General features: G+C 54.1%; 1 protein-coding gene across 1 annotated transcript in view; it reads left to right on the top strand.

The window, feature by feature from the left end:
• dnah9l (dynein, axonemal, heavy polypeptide 9 like) overlaps positions 1-16,916 on the top strand; it is a gene marked incomplete at its 5' end in the record, with an annotated part of 234,184 nt that overhangs the window by 210,786 nt on the left and 6,482 nt on the right. The window contains one exon of the mRNA XM_079507118.1: positions 15,443-15,625. Coding sequence (XP_079363244.1) covers positions 15,443-15,625 — 183 coding nt within the window. The remainder of the gene's footprint in view (positions 1-15,442; positions 15,626-16,916) is intronic.

The raw sequence follows: 16,916 nt of genomic DNA, 5'->3' as shown, positions 1-16,916 counted from the left end.
AGGCCCCACAGAACTCCAGTTCAACAACATGCCTGAAGGCCCCACAGAACTCCAGTTCAACAACATGCCCGAAGGCCCCACAGAACTCCAGTTCCCAACATGCCTGAAGGCCCCACAGAACTCCAGTTCAACAACTTGCCGAAGGCCCCAAATAACTCCAGTTCCCAACATGCCCGAAGGCCCCAAAGAACTCTAGTTCCCAACATGCCGAAGGCCCCACAGAACTCCAGTTCCCAAAATGCCTGAAGGCCCCACAGAACTCTAGTTCCCAACATGCTGAAGGCACCACAGAACTCCAGTTCCCAACATGCCGAAGGCCCCACAGAACTCCAGTTCCCAACATGCTGAAGGCCCGACAGAACTCCAGTTCCCAACATGCCGAAGGCCCCACATAACTCCAGTTCCCAACATGCCTGAAGCCCCCACAGAACTCCAGTTCAACAACATGCCGAAGGCCCCACAGAACTCCAGTTCCCAACATGCCGAAGGCCCCACATAACTCCAGTTCCCAACATGCCTGAAGGCCCCACAGAACTCCAGTTCAACAACATGCCGAAGGCCCCACAGAACTCCAGTTTCCAACATGCCGAAGGCCCCACAGAACTCCAGTTCCCAACATGCCGAAGGCCCCAAAGAACTCTAGTTCCCAACATGCCGAAGGCCCCACAGAACTCCAGTTCAACAACATGCCGAAGGCCCCACAGAACTCCAGTTCCCAACATGCCCGAAGGCCCCACAGAACTCCAGTTCAACAACATACCAAAGGCCCCAAAGAACTCCAGTTCCCAGCATGCCGAAGGCCCCACAGAACTCCAGTTCAACAACATGCCGAAGGCCCTAAAGAACTCTAGTTCCCAACATGCCGAAGGCCCCACAGAACTCCAGTTCAACAACATGCCGAAGGCCCCACAGAACTCCAGTTCCCAACATGCCCGAAGGCCCCACAGAACTCCAGTTCAACAACATGCCTGAAGGCCCCACAGAACTCCAGTTCAACAACATGCTCGAAGGCCCCACAGAACTCCAGTTCCCAAAATGCCTGAAGGCCCCACAGAACTGTAGTTCCCAACATGCTGAAGGCACCACAGAACTCCAGTTCCCAACATGCCGTAGGCCCCACAGAACTCCAGTTCCCAACATGCTGAAGGCCCGACAGAACTCCAGTTCCCAACATGCTGAAGGCCCCACAGAACTCCAGTTCCCAACATGCCTGAAGGCCCGACATAACTCCAGTTCCCAACATGCTGAAGGCCCCACATAACTCCAGTTCCCAACATGCCTGAAGGCCCCACAGAACTCCAGTTCAACAACATGCCGAAGGCCCCACAGAACTCCAGTTCCCAACATGCCGAAGGCCCCACAGAACTCTAGTTCCCAACATGCCGAAGGCCCCACAGAACTCCAGTTCCCAGCATGCAGAAGGCCCCACAGAACTCCAGTTCAACAACATGCCCGAAGGCCCCACAGAACTCCAGTTCCCAACATGCCTGAAGGCCCCACAGAACTCCAGTTCAACAACTTGCCGAAGGCCCCAAATAACTCCAGTTCCCAACATGCCCGAAGGCCCCAAAGAACTCTAGTTCCCAACATGCCGAAGGCCCCACAGAACTCCAGTTCCCAAAATGCCTGAAGGCCCCACAGAACTCTAGTTCCCAACATGCTGAAGGCACCACAGAACTCCAGTTCCCAACATGCCGAAGGCCCCACAGAACTCCAGTTCCCAACATGCTGAAGGCCCGACAGAACTCCAGTTCCCAACATGCCGAAGGCCCCACATAACTCCAGTTCCCAACATGCCTGAAGCCCCCACAGAACTCCAGTTCAACAACATGCCGAAGGCCCCACAGAACTCCAGTTCCCAACATGCCGAAGGCCCCACATAACTCCAGTTCCCAACATGCCTGAAGGCCCCACAGAACTCCAGTTCAACAACATGCCGAAGGCCCCACAGAACTCCAGTTTCCAACATGCCGAAGGCCCCACAGAACTCCAGTTCCCAACATGCCGAAGGCCCCAAAGAACTCTAGTTCCCAACATGCCGAAGGCCCCACAGAACTCCAGTTCAACAACATGCCGAAGGCCCCACAGAACTCCAGTTCCCAACATGCCCGAAGGCCCCACAGAACTCCAGTTCAACAACATACCAAAGGCCCCAAAGAACTCCAGTTCCCAGCATGCCGAAGGCCCCACAGAACTCCAGTTCAACAACATGCCGAAGGCCCTAAAGAACTCTAGTTCCCAACATGCCGAAGGCCCCACAGAACTCCAGTTCAACAACATGCCGAAGGCCCCACAGAACTCCAGTTCCCAACATGCCCGAAGGCCCCACAGAACTCCAGTTCAACAACATGCCTGAAGGCCCCACAGAACTCCAGTTCAACAACATGCTCGAAGGCCCCACAGAACTCCAGTTCCCAAAATGCCTGAAGGCCCCACAGAACTGTAGTTCCCAACATGCTGAAGGCACCACAGAACTCCAGTTCCCAACATGCCGTAGGCCCCACAGAACTCCAGTTCCCAACATGCTGAAGGCCCGACAGAACTCCAGTTCCCAACATGCTGAAGGCCCCACAGAACTCCAGTTCCCAACATGCCTGAAGGCCCGACATAACTCCAGTTCCCAACATGCTGAAGGCCCCACAGAACTCCAGTTCAACAACATGCCGAAGGCCCCACAGAACTCCAGTTCCCAACATGCCGAAGGCCCCACAGAACTCTAGTTCCCAACATGCCGAAGGCCCCACAGAACTCCAGTTCCCAGCATGCAGAAGGCCCCACAGAACTCCAGTTCAACAACATGCCCGAAGGCCCCACAGAACTCCAGTTCCCAACATGCCTGAAGGCCCCACAGAACTCCAGTTCAACAACTTGCCGAAGGCCCCAAATAACTCCAGTTCCCAACATGCCCGAAGGCCCCAAAGAACTCTAGTTCCCAACATGCCGAAGGCCCCACAGAACTCCAGTTCCCAAAATGCCTGAAGGCCCCACAGAACTCTAGTTCCCAACATGCTGAAGGCACCACAGAACTCCAGTTCCCAACATGCCGAAGGCCCCACAGAACTCCAGTTCCCAACATGCTGAAGGCCCGACAGAACTCCAGTTCCCAACATGCCGAAGGCCCCACATAACTCCAGTTCCCAACATGCCTGAAGCCCCCACAGAACTCCAGTTCAACAACATGCCGAAGGCCCCACAGAACTCCAGTTCCCAACATGCCGAAGGCCCCACATAACTCCAGTTCCCAACATGCCTGAAGGCCCCACAGAACTCCAGTTCAACAACATGCCGAAGGCCCCACAGAACTCCAGTTTCCAACATGCCGAAGGCCCCACAGAACTCCAGTTCCCAACATGCCGAAGGCCCCAAAGAACTCTAGTTCCCAACATGCCGAAGGCCCCACAGAACTCCAGTTCAACAACATGCCGAAGGCCCCACAGAACTCCAGTTCCCAACATGCCCGAAGGCCCCACAGAACTCCAGTTCAACAACATACCAAAGGCCCCAAAGAACTCCAGTTCCCAGCATGCCGAAGGCCCCACAGAACTCCAGTTCAACAACATGCCGAAGGCCCTAAAGAACTCTAGTTCCCAACATGCCGAAGGCCCCACAGAACTCCAGTTCAACAACATGCCGAAGGCCCCACAGAACTCCAGTTCCCAACATGCCCGAAGGCCCCACAGAACTCCAGTTCAACAACATGCCTGAAGGCCCCACAGAACTCCAGTTCAACAACATGCTCGAAGGCCCCACAGAACTCCAGTTCCCAAAATGCCTGAAGGCCCCACAGAACTGTAGTTCCCAACATGCTGAAGGCACCACAGAACTCCAGTTCCCAACATGCCGTAGGCCCCACAGAACTCCAGTTCCCAACATGCTGAAGGCCCGACAGAACTCCAGTTCCCAACATGCTGAAGGCCCCACATAACTCCAGTTCCCAACATGCCTGAAGGCCCGACATAACTCCAGTTCCCAACATGCTGAAGGCCCCACATAACTCCAGTTCCCAACATGCCTGAAGGCCCCACAGAACTCCAGTTCAACAACATGCCGAAGGCCCCACAGAACTCCAGTTCCCAACATGCCGAAGGCCCCACAGAACTCTAGTTCCCAACATGCCGAAGGCCCCACAGAACTCCAGTTCCCAGCATGCAGAAGGCCCCACAGAACTCTAGTTCCCAGCATGCCAAAGGCCCCACAGAACTCCAGTTCCCAACATGCCGAAGGCCCCACAGAACTCCAGTTCCCAGCATGCCGAAGGCCCCACAGAACTCCAGTTCCCAGCATGCCGAAGGCCCCACAGAACTCCAGTTCCCAGCATGCCGAAGGCCCCACAGAACTCCAGTTCAACAACATGCCGAAGGCCCCAAAGAACTCCAGTTCCCAACATGCCGAAGGCCCCAAAGAACTCTAGTTCCCAACATGCCGAAGGCCCCACAGAACTCCAGTTCAACAACATGCCGAAGGCCCCACAGAACTCCAGTTCCCAACATGCCCGAAGGCCCCACAGAACTCCAGTTCAACAACATACCGAAGGCCCCAAAGAACTCCAGTTCCCAGCATGCCGAAGGCCCCACAGAACTCCAGTTCAACAACATGCCGAAGGCCCCAAAGAACTCCAGTTCCCAACATGCCCGAAGGCCCCAAAGAACTCTAGTTCCCAACATGCCGAAGGCCCCACAGAACTCCAGTTCAACAACATGCCGAAGGCCCCACAGAACTCCAGTTCCCAACATGCCCGAAGGCCCCACAGAACTCCAGTTCAACAACATGCCTGATGGCCCCACAGAACTCCAGTTCAACAACATGCCCGAAGGCCCCACAGAACTCCAGTTCCCAACATGCCTGAAGGCCCCACAGAACTCCAGTTCAACAACATGCCGAAGGCCCCAAATAACTCCAGTTCCCAACATGCCCGAAGGCCCCAAAGAACTCTAGTTCCCAACATGCCGAAGGCCCCACAGAACTCCAGTTCCCAAAATGCCTGAAGGCCCCACAGAACTCTAGTTCCCAACATGCTGAAGGCACCACAGAACTCCAGTTCCCAACATGCCGAAGGCCCCACAGAACTCCAGTTCCCAACATGCTGAAGGCCCGACAGAACTCCAGTTCCCAACATGCCCGAAGGCCCCAAAGAACTCTAGTTCCCAACATGCCGAAGGCCCCACAGAACTCCAGTTCCCAACATGCCCGAAGGCCCCACAGAACTCCAGTTCAACAACATGCCTGAAGGCCCCACAGAACTCCAGTTCAACAACATGCCCGAAGGCCCCACAGAACTCTAGTTCCCAACATGCCTGAAGGCCCCACAGAACTCCAGTTCAACAACATGCCGAAGGCCCCAAATAACTCCAGTTCCCAACATGCCCGAAGGCCCCAAAGAACTCTAGTTCCCAACATGCCGAAGGCCCCACAGAACTCCAGTTCCCAAAATGCCTGAAGGCCCCACATAACTCTAGTTCCCAACATGCTGAAGGCACCACAGAACTCCAGTTCCCAACATGCCGAAGGCCCCACAGAACTCCAGTTCCCAACATGCTGAAGGCCCGACAGAACTCCAGTTCCCAACATGCCCGAAGGCCCCAAAGAACTCTAGTTCCCAACATGCCGAAGGCCCCACAGAACTCCAGTTCAACAACATGCCGAAGGCCCCACAGAACTCCAGTTCCCAACATGCCCGAAGGCCCCACAGAACTCCAGTTCAACAACATGCCTGAAGGCCCCACAGAACTCCAGTTCAACAACATGCCCGAAGGCCCCACAGAACTCCAGTTCCCAACATGCCTGAAGGCCCCACAGAACTCCAGTTCAACAACATGCCGAAGGCCCCAAATAACTCCAGTTCCCAACATGCCCGAAGGCCCCAAAGAACTCTAGTTCCCAACATGCCGAAGGCCCCACAGAACTCCAGTTCAACAACATGCCGAAGGCCCCAAATAACTCCAGTTCCCAACATGCCTGAAGGCCCCACAGAACTCCAGTTCAACAACATGCCGAAGGCCCCAAATAACTCCAGTTCCCAACATGCCCGAAGGCCCCAAAGAACTCTAGTTCCCAACATGCCGAAGGCCCCACAGAACTCCAGTTCCCAAAATGCCTGAAGGCCCCACAGAACTCCAGTTCCCAACATGCCGAAGGCCCCACAGAACTCCAGTTCCCAATATGCTGAAGGCCCCGACAGAACTCCAGTTCCCAACATGCTGAAGGCCCCACAGAACTCCAGTTCCCAACATGCCTGAAGGCCCCACATAACTCCAGTTCCCAACATGCCTGAAGGCCCCACAGAACTCCAGTTCAACAACATGCCGAAGGCCCCACAGAACTCTAGTTCCCAACATGCTGAAGGCACCACAGAACTCCAGTTCCCAACATGCCGAAGGCCCCACAGAACTCCAGTTCCCAACATGCTGAAGGCCCGACAGAACTCCAGTTCCTAACATGCTGAAGGCCCCACATAACTCCAGTTCCCAACATGCCTGAAGGCCCCACAGAACTCCAGTTCAACAACATGCCGAAGGCCACACAGAACTCCAGTTCCCAACATGCCGAAGGCCCCACAGAACTCTAGTTCCCAACATGCCGAAGGCCCCACATAACTCCAGTTCCCAGCATGCAGAAGGCCCCACAGAACTCTAGTTCCCAGCATGCCAAAGGCCCCACAGAACTCCAGTTCCCAACATGCCGAAGGCCCCAAAAAACTCCAGTTCCCACCATGCCGAAGGCCCCACAGAACTCCAGTTCCCAGCATGCCGAAGGCCCCACAGAACTCCAGTTCCCAGCATGCCAAAGGCCCCACAGAACTCCAGTTCAACAACATGCCGAAGGCCCCAAAGAACTCCAGTTCCCAACATGCCGAAGGCCCCAAAGAACTCTAGTTCCCAACATGCCGAAGGCCCCACATAACTCCAGTTCAACAACATGCCGAAGGCCCCACAGAACTCCAGTTCCCAACATGCCCGAAGGCCCCACAGAACTCCAGTTCAACAACATACCAAAGGCCCCAAAGAACTCCAGTTCCCAGCATGCCGAAGGCCCCACAGAACTTCAGTTCAACAACATGTCGAAGGCCCCAAACAACTCTAGTTCCCAACATGCCGAAGGCCCCACAGAACTCCAGTTCAACAACATGCCGAAGGCCCCACAGAACTCCAGTTCCCAACATGCCCGAAGGCCCCACAGAACTCCAGTTCAACAACATGCCTGAAGGCCCCACAGAACTCCAGTTCAACAACATGCCCGAAGGCCCCACAGAACTCCAGTTCCCAACATGCCTGAAGGCCCCACAGAACTCCAGTTCCCAACATGCCCGAAGGCCCCAAAGAACTCTAGTTCCCAACATGCCGAAGGCCCCACAGAACTCCAGTTCCCAAAATGCCTGAAGGCCCCACAGAACTCTAGTTCCCAACATGCCGAAGGCCCCACAGAACTCCAGTTCCCAACATGCTGAAGGCCCCACAGAACTCCAGTTCCCAGCATGCCGAAGGCCCCACAGAACTCCAGTTCCCAACATGCCTGAAGGCCCGACATAACTCCAGTTCCCAACATGCCGAAGGCCCCACAGAACTCTAGTTCCCAACATGCTGAAGGCACCACAGAACTCCAGTTCCCAACATGCCGAAGGCCCCACAGAACTCCAGTTCCCAACATGCTGAAGGCCCGACAGAACTCCAGTTCCCAACATGCTGAAGGCCCCACATAACTCCAGTTCCCAACATGCCTGAAGGCCCCACAGAACTCCAGTTCAACAACATGCCGAAGGCCACACAGAACTCCAGTTCCCAACATACCGAAGGCCCCACAGAACTCTAGTTCCCAACATGCCGAAGGCCCCACATAACTCCAGTTCCCAGCATGCAGAAGGCCCCACAGAACTCTAGTTCCCAGCATGCCAAAGGCCCCACAGAACTCCAGTTCCCAACATGCCGAAGGCCCCAAAAAACTCCAGTTCCCAGCATGCCGAAGGCCCCACAGAACTCCAGTTCCCAGCATGCCGAAGGCCCCACAGAACTCCAGTTCCCAGCATGCCAAAGGCCCCACAGAACTCCAGTTCAACAACATGCCGAAGGCCCCAAAGAACTCCAGTTCCCACCATGCCGAAGGCCCCAAAGAACTCTAGTTCCCAACATGCCGAAGGCCCCACATAACTCCAGTTCAACAACATGCCGAAGGCCCCACAGAACTCCAGTTCCCAACATGCCCGAAGGCCCCACAGAACTCCAGTTCAACAACATACCAAAGGCCCCAAAGAACTCCAGTTCCCAGCATGCCGAAGGCCCCACAGAACTTCAGTACAACAACATGTCGAAGGCCCCAAACAACTCTAGTTCCCAACATGCCGAAGGCCTCACAGAACTCCAGTTCAACAACATGCCGAAGGCCCCACAGAACTCCAGTTCCCAACATGCCCGAAGGCCCCACAGAACTCCAGTTCAACAACATGCCTGAAGGCCCCACAGAACTCCAGTTCAACAACATGCCCGAAGGCCCCACAGAACTCCAGTTCCCAACATGCCTGAAGGCCCCACAGAACTCCAGTTCCCAACATGCCCGAAGGCCCCAAAGAACTCTAGTTCCCAACATGCCGAAGGCCCCACAGAACTCCAGTTCCCAAAATGCCTGAAGGCCCCACAGAACTCTAGTTCCCAACATGCCGAAGGCCCCACAGAACTCTAGTTCCCAACATGCTGAAGGCACCACAGAACTCCAGTTCCCAACATGCCGAAGGCCCCACAGAACTCCAGTTCCCAACATGCTGAAGGCCCGACAGAACTCCAGTTCCCAACATGCTGAAGGCCCCACAGAACTCCAGTTCCCAACATGCCTGAAGGCCCGACATAACTCCAGTTCCCAACATGCCGAAGGCCCCACATAACTCCAGTTCCCAACATGCCTGAAGGCCCCACATAACTCCAGTTCAACAACATGCCGAAGGCCCCACAGAACTCCAGTTCCCAACATCCCGAAGGCCCCACATAACTCCAGTTCCCAACATGCCTGAAGGCCCCACAGAACTCCAGTTCAACAACATGCCGAAGGCCCCACAGAACTCCAGTTCCCAACATGCCGAAGGCCCCACAGAACTCTAGTTCCCAACATGCCGAAGGCCCCACAGAACTCCAGTTCCCAGCATGCAGAAGGCCCCACAGAACTCTAGTTCCCAGCATGCCAAAGGCCCCACAGAACTCCAGTTCCCAACATGCCGAAGGCCCCACAGAACTCCAGTTCCCAGCATGCCGAAGGCCCCACAGAACTCCAGTTCCCAGCATGCCGAAGGCCCCACAGAACTCCAGTTCCCAGCATGCCGAAGGCCCCAAAGAACTCTAGTTTCCAACATGCCGAAGGCCCCACATAACTCCAGTTCAACAACATGCCGAAGGCCCCACAGAACTCCAGTTCCCAACATGCCCGAAGGCCCCACAGAACTCCAGTTCAACAACATACCAAAGGCCCCAAAGAACTCCAGTTCCCAGCATGCCGAAGGCCCCACAGAACTTCAGTTCAACAACATGTCGAAGGCCCCAAACAACTCTAGTTCCCAACATGCCGAAGGCCCCACATAACTCCAGTTCCCAACATGCCTGAAGGCCCCACAGAACTCCAGTTCAACAACATGCCGAAGGCCCCACAGAACTCTAGTTCCCAACATGCTGAAGGCACCACAGAACTCCAGTTCCCAACATGCCGAAGGCCCCACAGAACTCCAGTTCCCAACATGCTGAAGGCCCGACAGAACTCCAGTTCCCAACATGCTGAAGGCCCCACAGAACTCCAGTTCCCAACATGCCTGAAGGCCCGACATAACTCCAGTTCCCAACATGCCGAAGGCCCCACAGAACTCCAGTTCCCAGCATGCCGAAGGCCCCACAGAACTCCAGTTCCCAGCATGCCAAAGGCCCCACAGAACTCCAGTTCAACAACATGCCGAAGGCCCCAAAGAACTCCAGTTCCCACCATGCCGAAGGCCCCAAAGAACTCTAGTTCCCAACATGCCGAAGGCCCCACATAACTCCAGTTCAACAACATGCCGAAGGCCCCACAGAACTCCAGTTCCCAACATGCCCGAAGGCCCCACAGAACTCCAGTTCAACAACATACCAAAGGCCCCAAAGAACTCCAGTTCCCAGCATGCCGAAGGCCCCACAGAACTTCAGTACAACAACATGTCGAAGGCCCCAAACAACTCTAGTTCCCAACATGCCGAAGGCCTCACAGAACTCCAGTTCAACAACATGCCGAAGGCCCCACAGAACTCCAGTTCCCAACATGCCCGAAGGCCCCACAGAACTCCAGTTCAACAACATGCCTGAAGGCCCCACAGAACTCCAGTTCAACAACATGCCCGAAGGCCCCACAGAACTCCAGTTCCCAACATGCCTGAAGGCCCCACAGAACTCCAGTTCCCAACATGCCCGAAGGCCCCAAAGAACTCTAGTTCCCAACATGCCGAAGGCCCCACAGAACTCCAGTTCCCAAAATGCCTGAAGGCCCCACAGAACTCTAGTTCCCAACATGCCGAAGGCCCCACAGAACTCTAGTTCCCAACATGCTGAAGGCACCACAGAACTCCAGTTCCCAACATGCCGAAGGCCCCACAGAACTCCAGTTCCCAACATGCTGAAGGCCCGACAGAACTCCAGTTCCCAACATGCTGAAGGCCCCACAGAACTCCAGTTCCCAACATGCCTGAAGGCCCGACATAACTCCAGTTCCCAACATGCCGAAGGCCCCACATAACTCCAGTTCCCAACATGCCTGAAGGCCCCACAGAACTCCAGTTCAACAACATGCCGAAGGCCCCACAGAACTCCAGTTCCCAACATGCCGAAGGCCCCACATAACTCCAGTTCCCAACATGCCTGAAGGCCCCACAGAACTCCAGTTCAACAACATGCCGAAGGCCCCACAGAACTCCAGTTCCCAACATGCCGAAGGCCCCACAGAACTCTAGTTCCCAACATGCCGAAGGCCCCACAGAACTCCAGTTCCCAGCATGCAGAAGGCCCCACAGAACTCTAGTTCCCAGCATGCCAAAGGCCCCACAGAACTCCAGTTCCCAACATGCCGAAGGCCCCACAGAACTCCAGTTCCCAGCATGCCGAAGGCCCCACAGAACTCCAGTTCCCAGCATGCCGAAGGCCCCACAGAACTCCAGTTCCCAGCATGCCGAAGGCCCCACAGAACTCCAGTTCAACAACATGCCGAAGGCCCCAAAGAACTCCAGTTCCCAACATGCCTGAAGGCCCCACAGAACTCCAGTTCAACAACATGCCGAAGGCCCCAAATAACTCCAGTTCCCAACATGCCCGAAGGCCCCAAAGAACTCTAGTTCCCAACATGCCGAAGGCCCCACAGAACTCCAGTTCCCAAAATGCCTGAAGGCCCCACAGAACTCCAGTTCCCAACATGCCGAAGGCCCCACAGAACTCCAGTTCCCAATATGCTGAAGGCCCCGACAGAACTCCAGTTCCCAACATGCTGAAGGCCCCACAGAACTCCAGTTCCCAACATGCCTGAAGGCCCCACATAACTCCAGTTCCCAACATGCCTGAAGGCCCCACAGAACTCCAGTTCAACAACATGCCGAAGGCCCCACAGAACTGTAGTTCCCAACATGCTGCAGGCACCACAGAACTCCAGTTCCCAACATGCCGAAGGCCCCACAGAACTCCAGTTCCCAACATGCTGAAGGCCCGACAGAACTCCAGTTCCCAACATGCTGAAGGCCCCACATAACTCCAGTTCCCAACATGCCTGAAGGCCCCACAGAACTCCAGTTCAACAACATGCCGAAGGCCACACAGAACTCCAGTTCCCAACATGCCGAAGGCCCCACAGAACTCTAGTTCCCAACATGCCGAAGGCCCCACATAACTCCAGTTCCCAGCATGCAGAAGGCCCCACAGAACTCTAGTTCCCAGCATGCCAAAGGCCCCACAGAACTCCAGTTCCCAACATGCCGAAGGCCCCAAAAAACTCCAGTTCCCACCATGCCGAAGGCCCCACAGAACTCCAGTTCCCAGCATGCCGAAGGCCCCACAGAACTCCAGTTCCCAGCATGCCAAAGGCCCCACAGAACTCCAGTTCAACAACATGCCGAAGGCCCCAAAGAACTCCAGTTCCCAACATGCCGAAGGCCCCAAAGAACTCTAGTTCCCAACATGCCGAAGGCCCCACATAACTACAGTTCAACAACATGCCGAAGGCCCCACAGAACTCCAGTTCCCAACATGCCCGAAGGCCCCACAGAACTCCAGTTCAACAACATACCAAAGGCCCCAAAGAACTCCAGTTCCCAGCATGCCGAAGGCCCCACAGAACTTCAGTTCAACAACATGTCGAAGGCCCCAAACAACTCTAGTTCCCAACATGCCGAAGGCCCCACAGAACTCCAGTTCAACAACATGCCGAAGGCCCCACAGAACTCCAGTTCCCAACATGCCCGAAGGCCCCACAGAACTCCAGTTCAACAACATGCCTGAAGGCCCCACAGAACTCCAGTTCAACAACATGCCCGAAGGCCCCACATAACTCCAGTTCAACAACATGCCCGAAGGCCCCACATAACTCCAGTTCAACAACATGCCCGAAGGCCCCACAGAACTCCAGTTCCCAACATGCCTGAAGGCCCCACAGAACTCCAGTTCCCAACATGCCGAAGGCCCCACAGAACTCCAGTTCCCAACATGCCCGAAGGCCCCAAAGAACTCTAGTTCCCAACATGCCGAAGGCCCCACAGAACTCCAGTTCCCAAAATGCCTGAAGGCCCCACAGAACTCTAGTTCCCAACATGCCGAAGGCCCCACAGAACTCCAGTTCCCAACATGCTGAAGGCCCCACAGAACTCCAGTTCCCAGCATGCCGAAGGCCCCACAGAACTCCAGTTCCCAACATGCCTGAAGGCCCGACATAACTCCAGTTCCCAACATGCCGAAGGCCCCACAGAACTCTAGTTCCCAACATGCTGAAGGCCCCACATAACTCCAGTTCAACAACATGCCGAAGGCCCCACAGAACTCCAGTTCCCAACATGCCGAAGGCCCCAAAGAACTCTAGTTTCCAACATGCCGAAGGCCCCACATAACTCCAGTTCAACAACATGCCGAAGGCCCCACAGAACTCCAGTTCCCAACATGCCCGAAGGCCCCACAGAACTCCAGTTCAACAACATACCAAAGGCCCCAAAGAACTCCAGTTCCCAGCATGCCGAAGGCCCCACAGAACTTCAGTTCAACAACATGTCGAAGGCCCCAAACAACTCTAGTTCCCAACATGCCGAAGGCCCCACAGAACTCCAGTTCAACAACATGCCGAAGGCCCCACAGAACTCCAGTTCCCAACATGCCCGAAGGCCCCACAGAACTCCAGTTCAACAACATGCCTGAAGGCCCCACAGAACTCCAGTTCAACAACATGCCCGAAGGCCCCACAGAACTCCAGTTCCCAACATGCCTGAAGGCCCCACAGAACTCCAGTTCCCAACATGCCCGAAGGCCCCAAAGAACTCTAGTTCCCAACATGCCGAAGGCCCCACAGAACTCCAGTTCCCAAAATGCCTGAAGGCCCCACAGAACTCTAGTTCCCAACATGCCGAAGGCCCCACAGAACTCCAGTTCCCAACATGCTGAAGGCCCCACAGAACTCCAGTTCCCAGCATGCCGAAGGCCCCACAGAACTCCAGTTCCCAACATGCCTGAAGGCCCGACATAACTCCAGTTCCCAACATGCCGAAGGCCCCACATAACTCCAGTTCCCAACATGCCTGAAGGCCCCACAGAACTCCAGTTCAACAACATGCCGAAGGCCCCAAATAACTCCAGTTCCCAACATGCTGAAGGCCCCACAGAACTCCAGTTCCCAACATGCCTGAAGGCCCCACATAACTCCAGTTCCCAACATGCCTGAAGGCCCCACAGAACTCCAGTTCAACAACATGCCGAAGGCCCCACAGAACTCTAGTTCCCAACATGCTGAAGGCACCACAGAACTCCAGTTCCCAACATGCCGAAGGCCCCACAGAACTCCAGTTCCCAACATGCTGAAGGCCCGACAGAACTCCAGTTCCCAACATGCTGAAGGCCCCACATAACTCCAGTTCCCAACATGCCTGAAGGCCCCACAGAACTCCAGTTCAACAACATGCCGAAGGCCCCACAGAACTCCAGTTCCCAACATGCCGAAGGCCCCACATAACTCCAGTTCCCAACATGCCTGAAGGCCCCACAGAACTCCAGTTCAACAACATGCCGAAGGCCACACAGAACTCCAGTTCCCAACATGCCGAAGGCCCCACAGAACTCTAGTTCCCAACATGCCGAAGGCCCCACATAACTCCAGTTCCCAGCATGCAGAAGGCCCCACAGAACTCTAGTTCCCAGCATGCCAAAGGCCCCACAGAACTCCAGTTCCCAACATGCCGAAGGCCCCACAGAACTCCAGTTCCCAGCATGCCGAAGGCCCCACAGAACTCCAGTTCAACAACATGCTGATGGCCCCACAGAACTCCAGTTCCCAGCATGCCGAAGGCTCCACAGAACTCCAGTTCCCAACATGCCTGAAGGCCCCACAGAACTCCACTTCCAATGCCCATAGTTCAGCCACTGGCCATAGTTTGGCCTGAAATCTAGTCCAACATAGGACTAGGTTTGAAGGAGTGAAAATCTAGTAAATAAAAAAAAAATCACACTTGTGTGAAGTGAGGGGCGCTGACCATACATCATCACACCATCTCATTCCGGCCAATCAGAATTTGCGTCCTCGCCTTCGTCATCAATGTTTACACGAACACTCGAAATTGTCCATTCATTGTCAACACCCTGAGCGGCACAAACAGAGATCTCCGTCCTATCAAATAGTAACGCGCGTCGCTGAGGACAGAGATTAATACAAGGACGGAACTTTATTGATATCAAAACCGATCGCATCGCTCCACAGCCTGGGAGCGTTGGGCAACATTCAATGTCATTTCCGGTTGGGACGTCATCCAAAATGTTCCCCCTCCATTTTAGTGGATGACACAGAAAATCTTAAAACGTGAAAAACTCTTGATCTAAATCAATCCGTCCAATTCCAACCAAAGATTATGTTTTGACGGCCCACCGCGGTCCCGTCGCTAGTCACGTTAGAATTAATCATACCTTCCGTTGTTGTCGATCGCCTCGGGGGTGTTTTGGCTACATCTAGCTACTTCAGCCACATCCGGCCACAACAGAGCACATTTCAAGGTTACACCAGGCGCTATGCCTGGTGTAACCTTGAAATGTGCTCCGTTGCTGCAAATCGTTGGGCGCTCTGATTTAATGGTCCTAAATACCCCCGGGCGTTCAGGGTGTTAATGTTGGTGTTTAGGACAAAATTTGGGTTACACACACCAAAAGCTGCACATGGGAGAGGCTATCGCCCCTCAAAAATCCAGACGCCAAACAGCGCTTTCTGTCTTCCTTCCAAGGGTTACCACGGTTACATAGACGAGATGCTGCCCCACGAGAGCCCAGTGCATTATGGGTTGCATCCCAACGCCGAGATCGAGTTCCTGACGGTGACGTCGGACAAGCTGTTCCACATCCTGTTGGAGCTGCAGAGCCCCGACGCTGTGGCGGGGGAGGGGGCGTCGCTTAGCCTGGAGGAGAAGGTAACGATGGGGAGGGGCTTAGTGATGGGGGAGGGGCTTAGTCATGGGGATGGGCTTAGTTATGGGGAGGGGCTTAGTGATGGGGGAGGGGCTTCTCAGACGCTAATATTTTCTACAGGTGAAAACCATCGACCGACGAGGAATACAACCTGTATATAGATCTAAGATGTTGTCCTACAGGTGAAGACCATCCTGGACGAGGTCCTACAGATCTAATATGATGTTAGACCATCCTAGATGGTTCTACAGATCTAATATGTTGTCCTACAGGTGAAGACCATCCTAGACGAGGTCCTAGAGAAGCTTCCAGAGGAATACAACATGTATACAGATCTAATATGACGAGGTTTTACAGATCTAATATGATGTTCTAGGTGAAGACCATCCTGTAGGAGGTGCTAGAGAAGCTTCCAGAGGAATACAACATGTATATACATCTAATATGACGAGGTTTTACAGATCTAATATGATGTTCTAGGTGAAGACCATCCTGGACGAGGTCCTAGAGAAGCTTCCAGAGTAATACAACATGTATACAGATCTAATATGACGAGGTTTTACAGATCTAATATGATGTTCTAGGTGAAGACCATCCTAGACGAGGTGCTAGAGAAGCTCCCAGAGGAATACAACATGTATATAGAACTAATATGACAAGGTTTTACAGATCTAATATGATGTTCTAGGTGAAGACCATCCTAGATGAGGTCCTAGAGAAGCTTCCAGAGGAATACAACATGTATATAGATCTGTTATTGTCCTACAGGTGAAGACCATCCTAGACGAGGTCCTAGAGAAGCTCCCAGAGGAATACAACATGTATATAGATCTGTTATTGTCCTACAGGTGAAGGTATATAGATCTGTTATTGTCCTACAGGTGAAGACCATCCTGGATGAGGTCCTGGAGAAGCTCCCAGAGGAATACAACATGTATATAGATCTGTTATTGTCCTACAGGTGAAGACCATCCTAGATGAGGTACTGGAGAAGCTTCCAGACGAATACAACATGTATATAGATCTGTTATTGTCCTACAGGTGAAGACCATCCTAGATGAGGTACTGGAGAAGCTTCCAGAGGAATACAACATGTATATAGATCTGTTATTGTCCTACAGGTGAAGACCATCCTAGATGAGGTACTGGAGAAGCTTCCAGAGGAATACAACATGTATATAGATCTGTTATTGTCCTCCAGGTGAAGACCATCCTAGACGAGGTCCTGGAGAAGCTCCCAGAGGAATACAACATGTATATAGATCTGTTATTGTCCTACAGGTGAAGACCATC

This window comes from Electrona antarctica (assembly GCF_951216825.1).
Source record: "Electrona antarctica genome assembly, chromosome: 1".
Taxonomy (NCBI): domain Eukaryota; kingdom Metazoa; phylum Chordata; class Actinopteri; order Myctophiformes; family Myctophidae; genus Electrona; species Electrona antarctica.
Note: the sequence above shows the minus strand (reverse complement) of the source record. Positions and strands in the feature narration are given on the sequence as shown.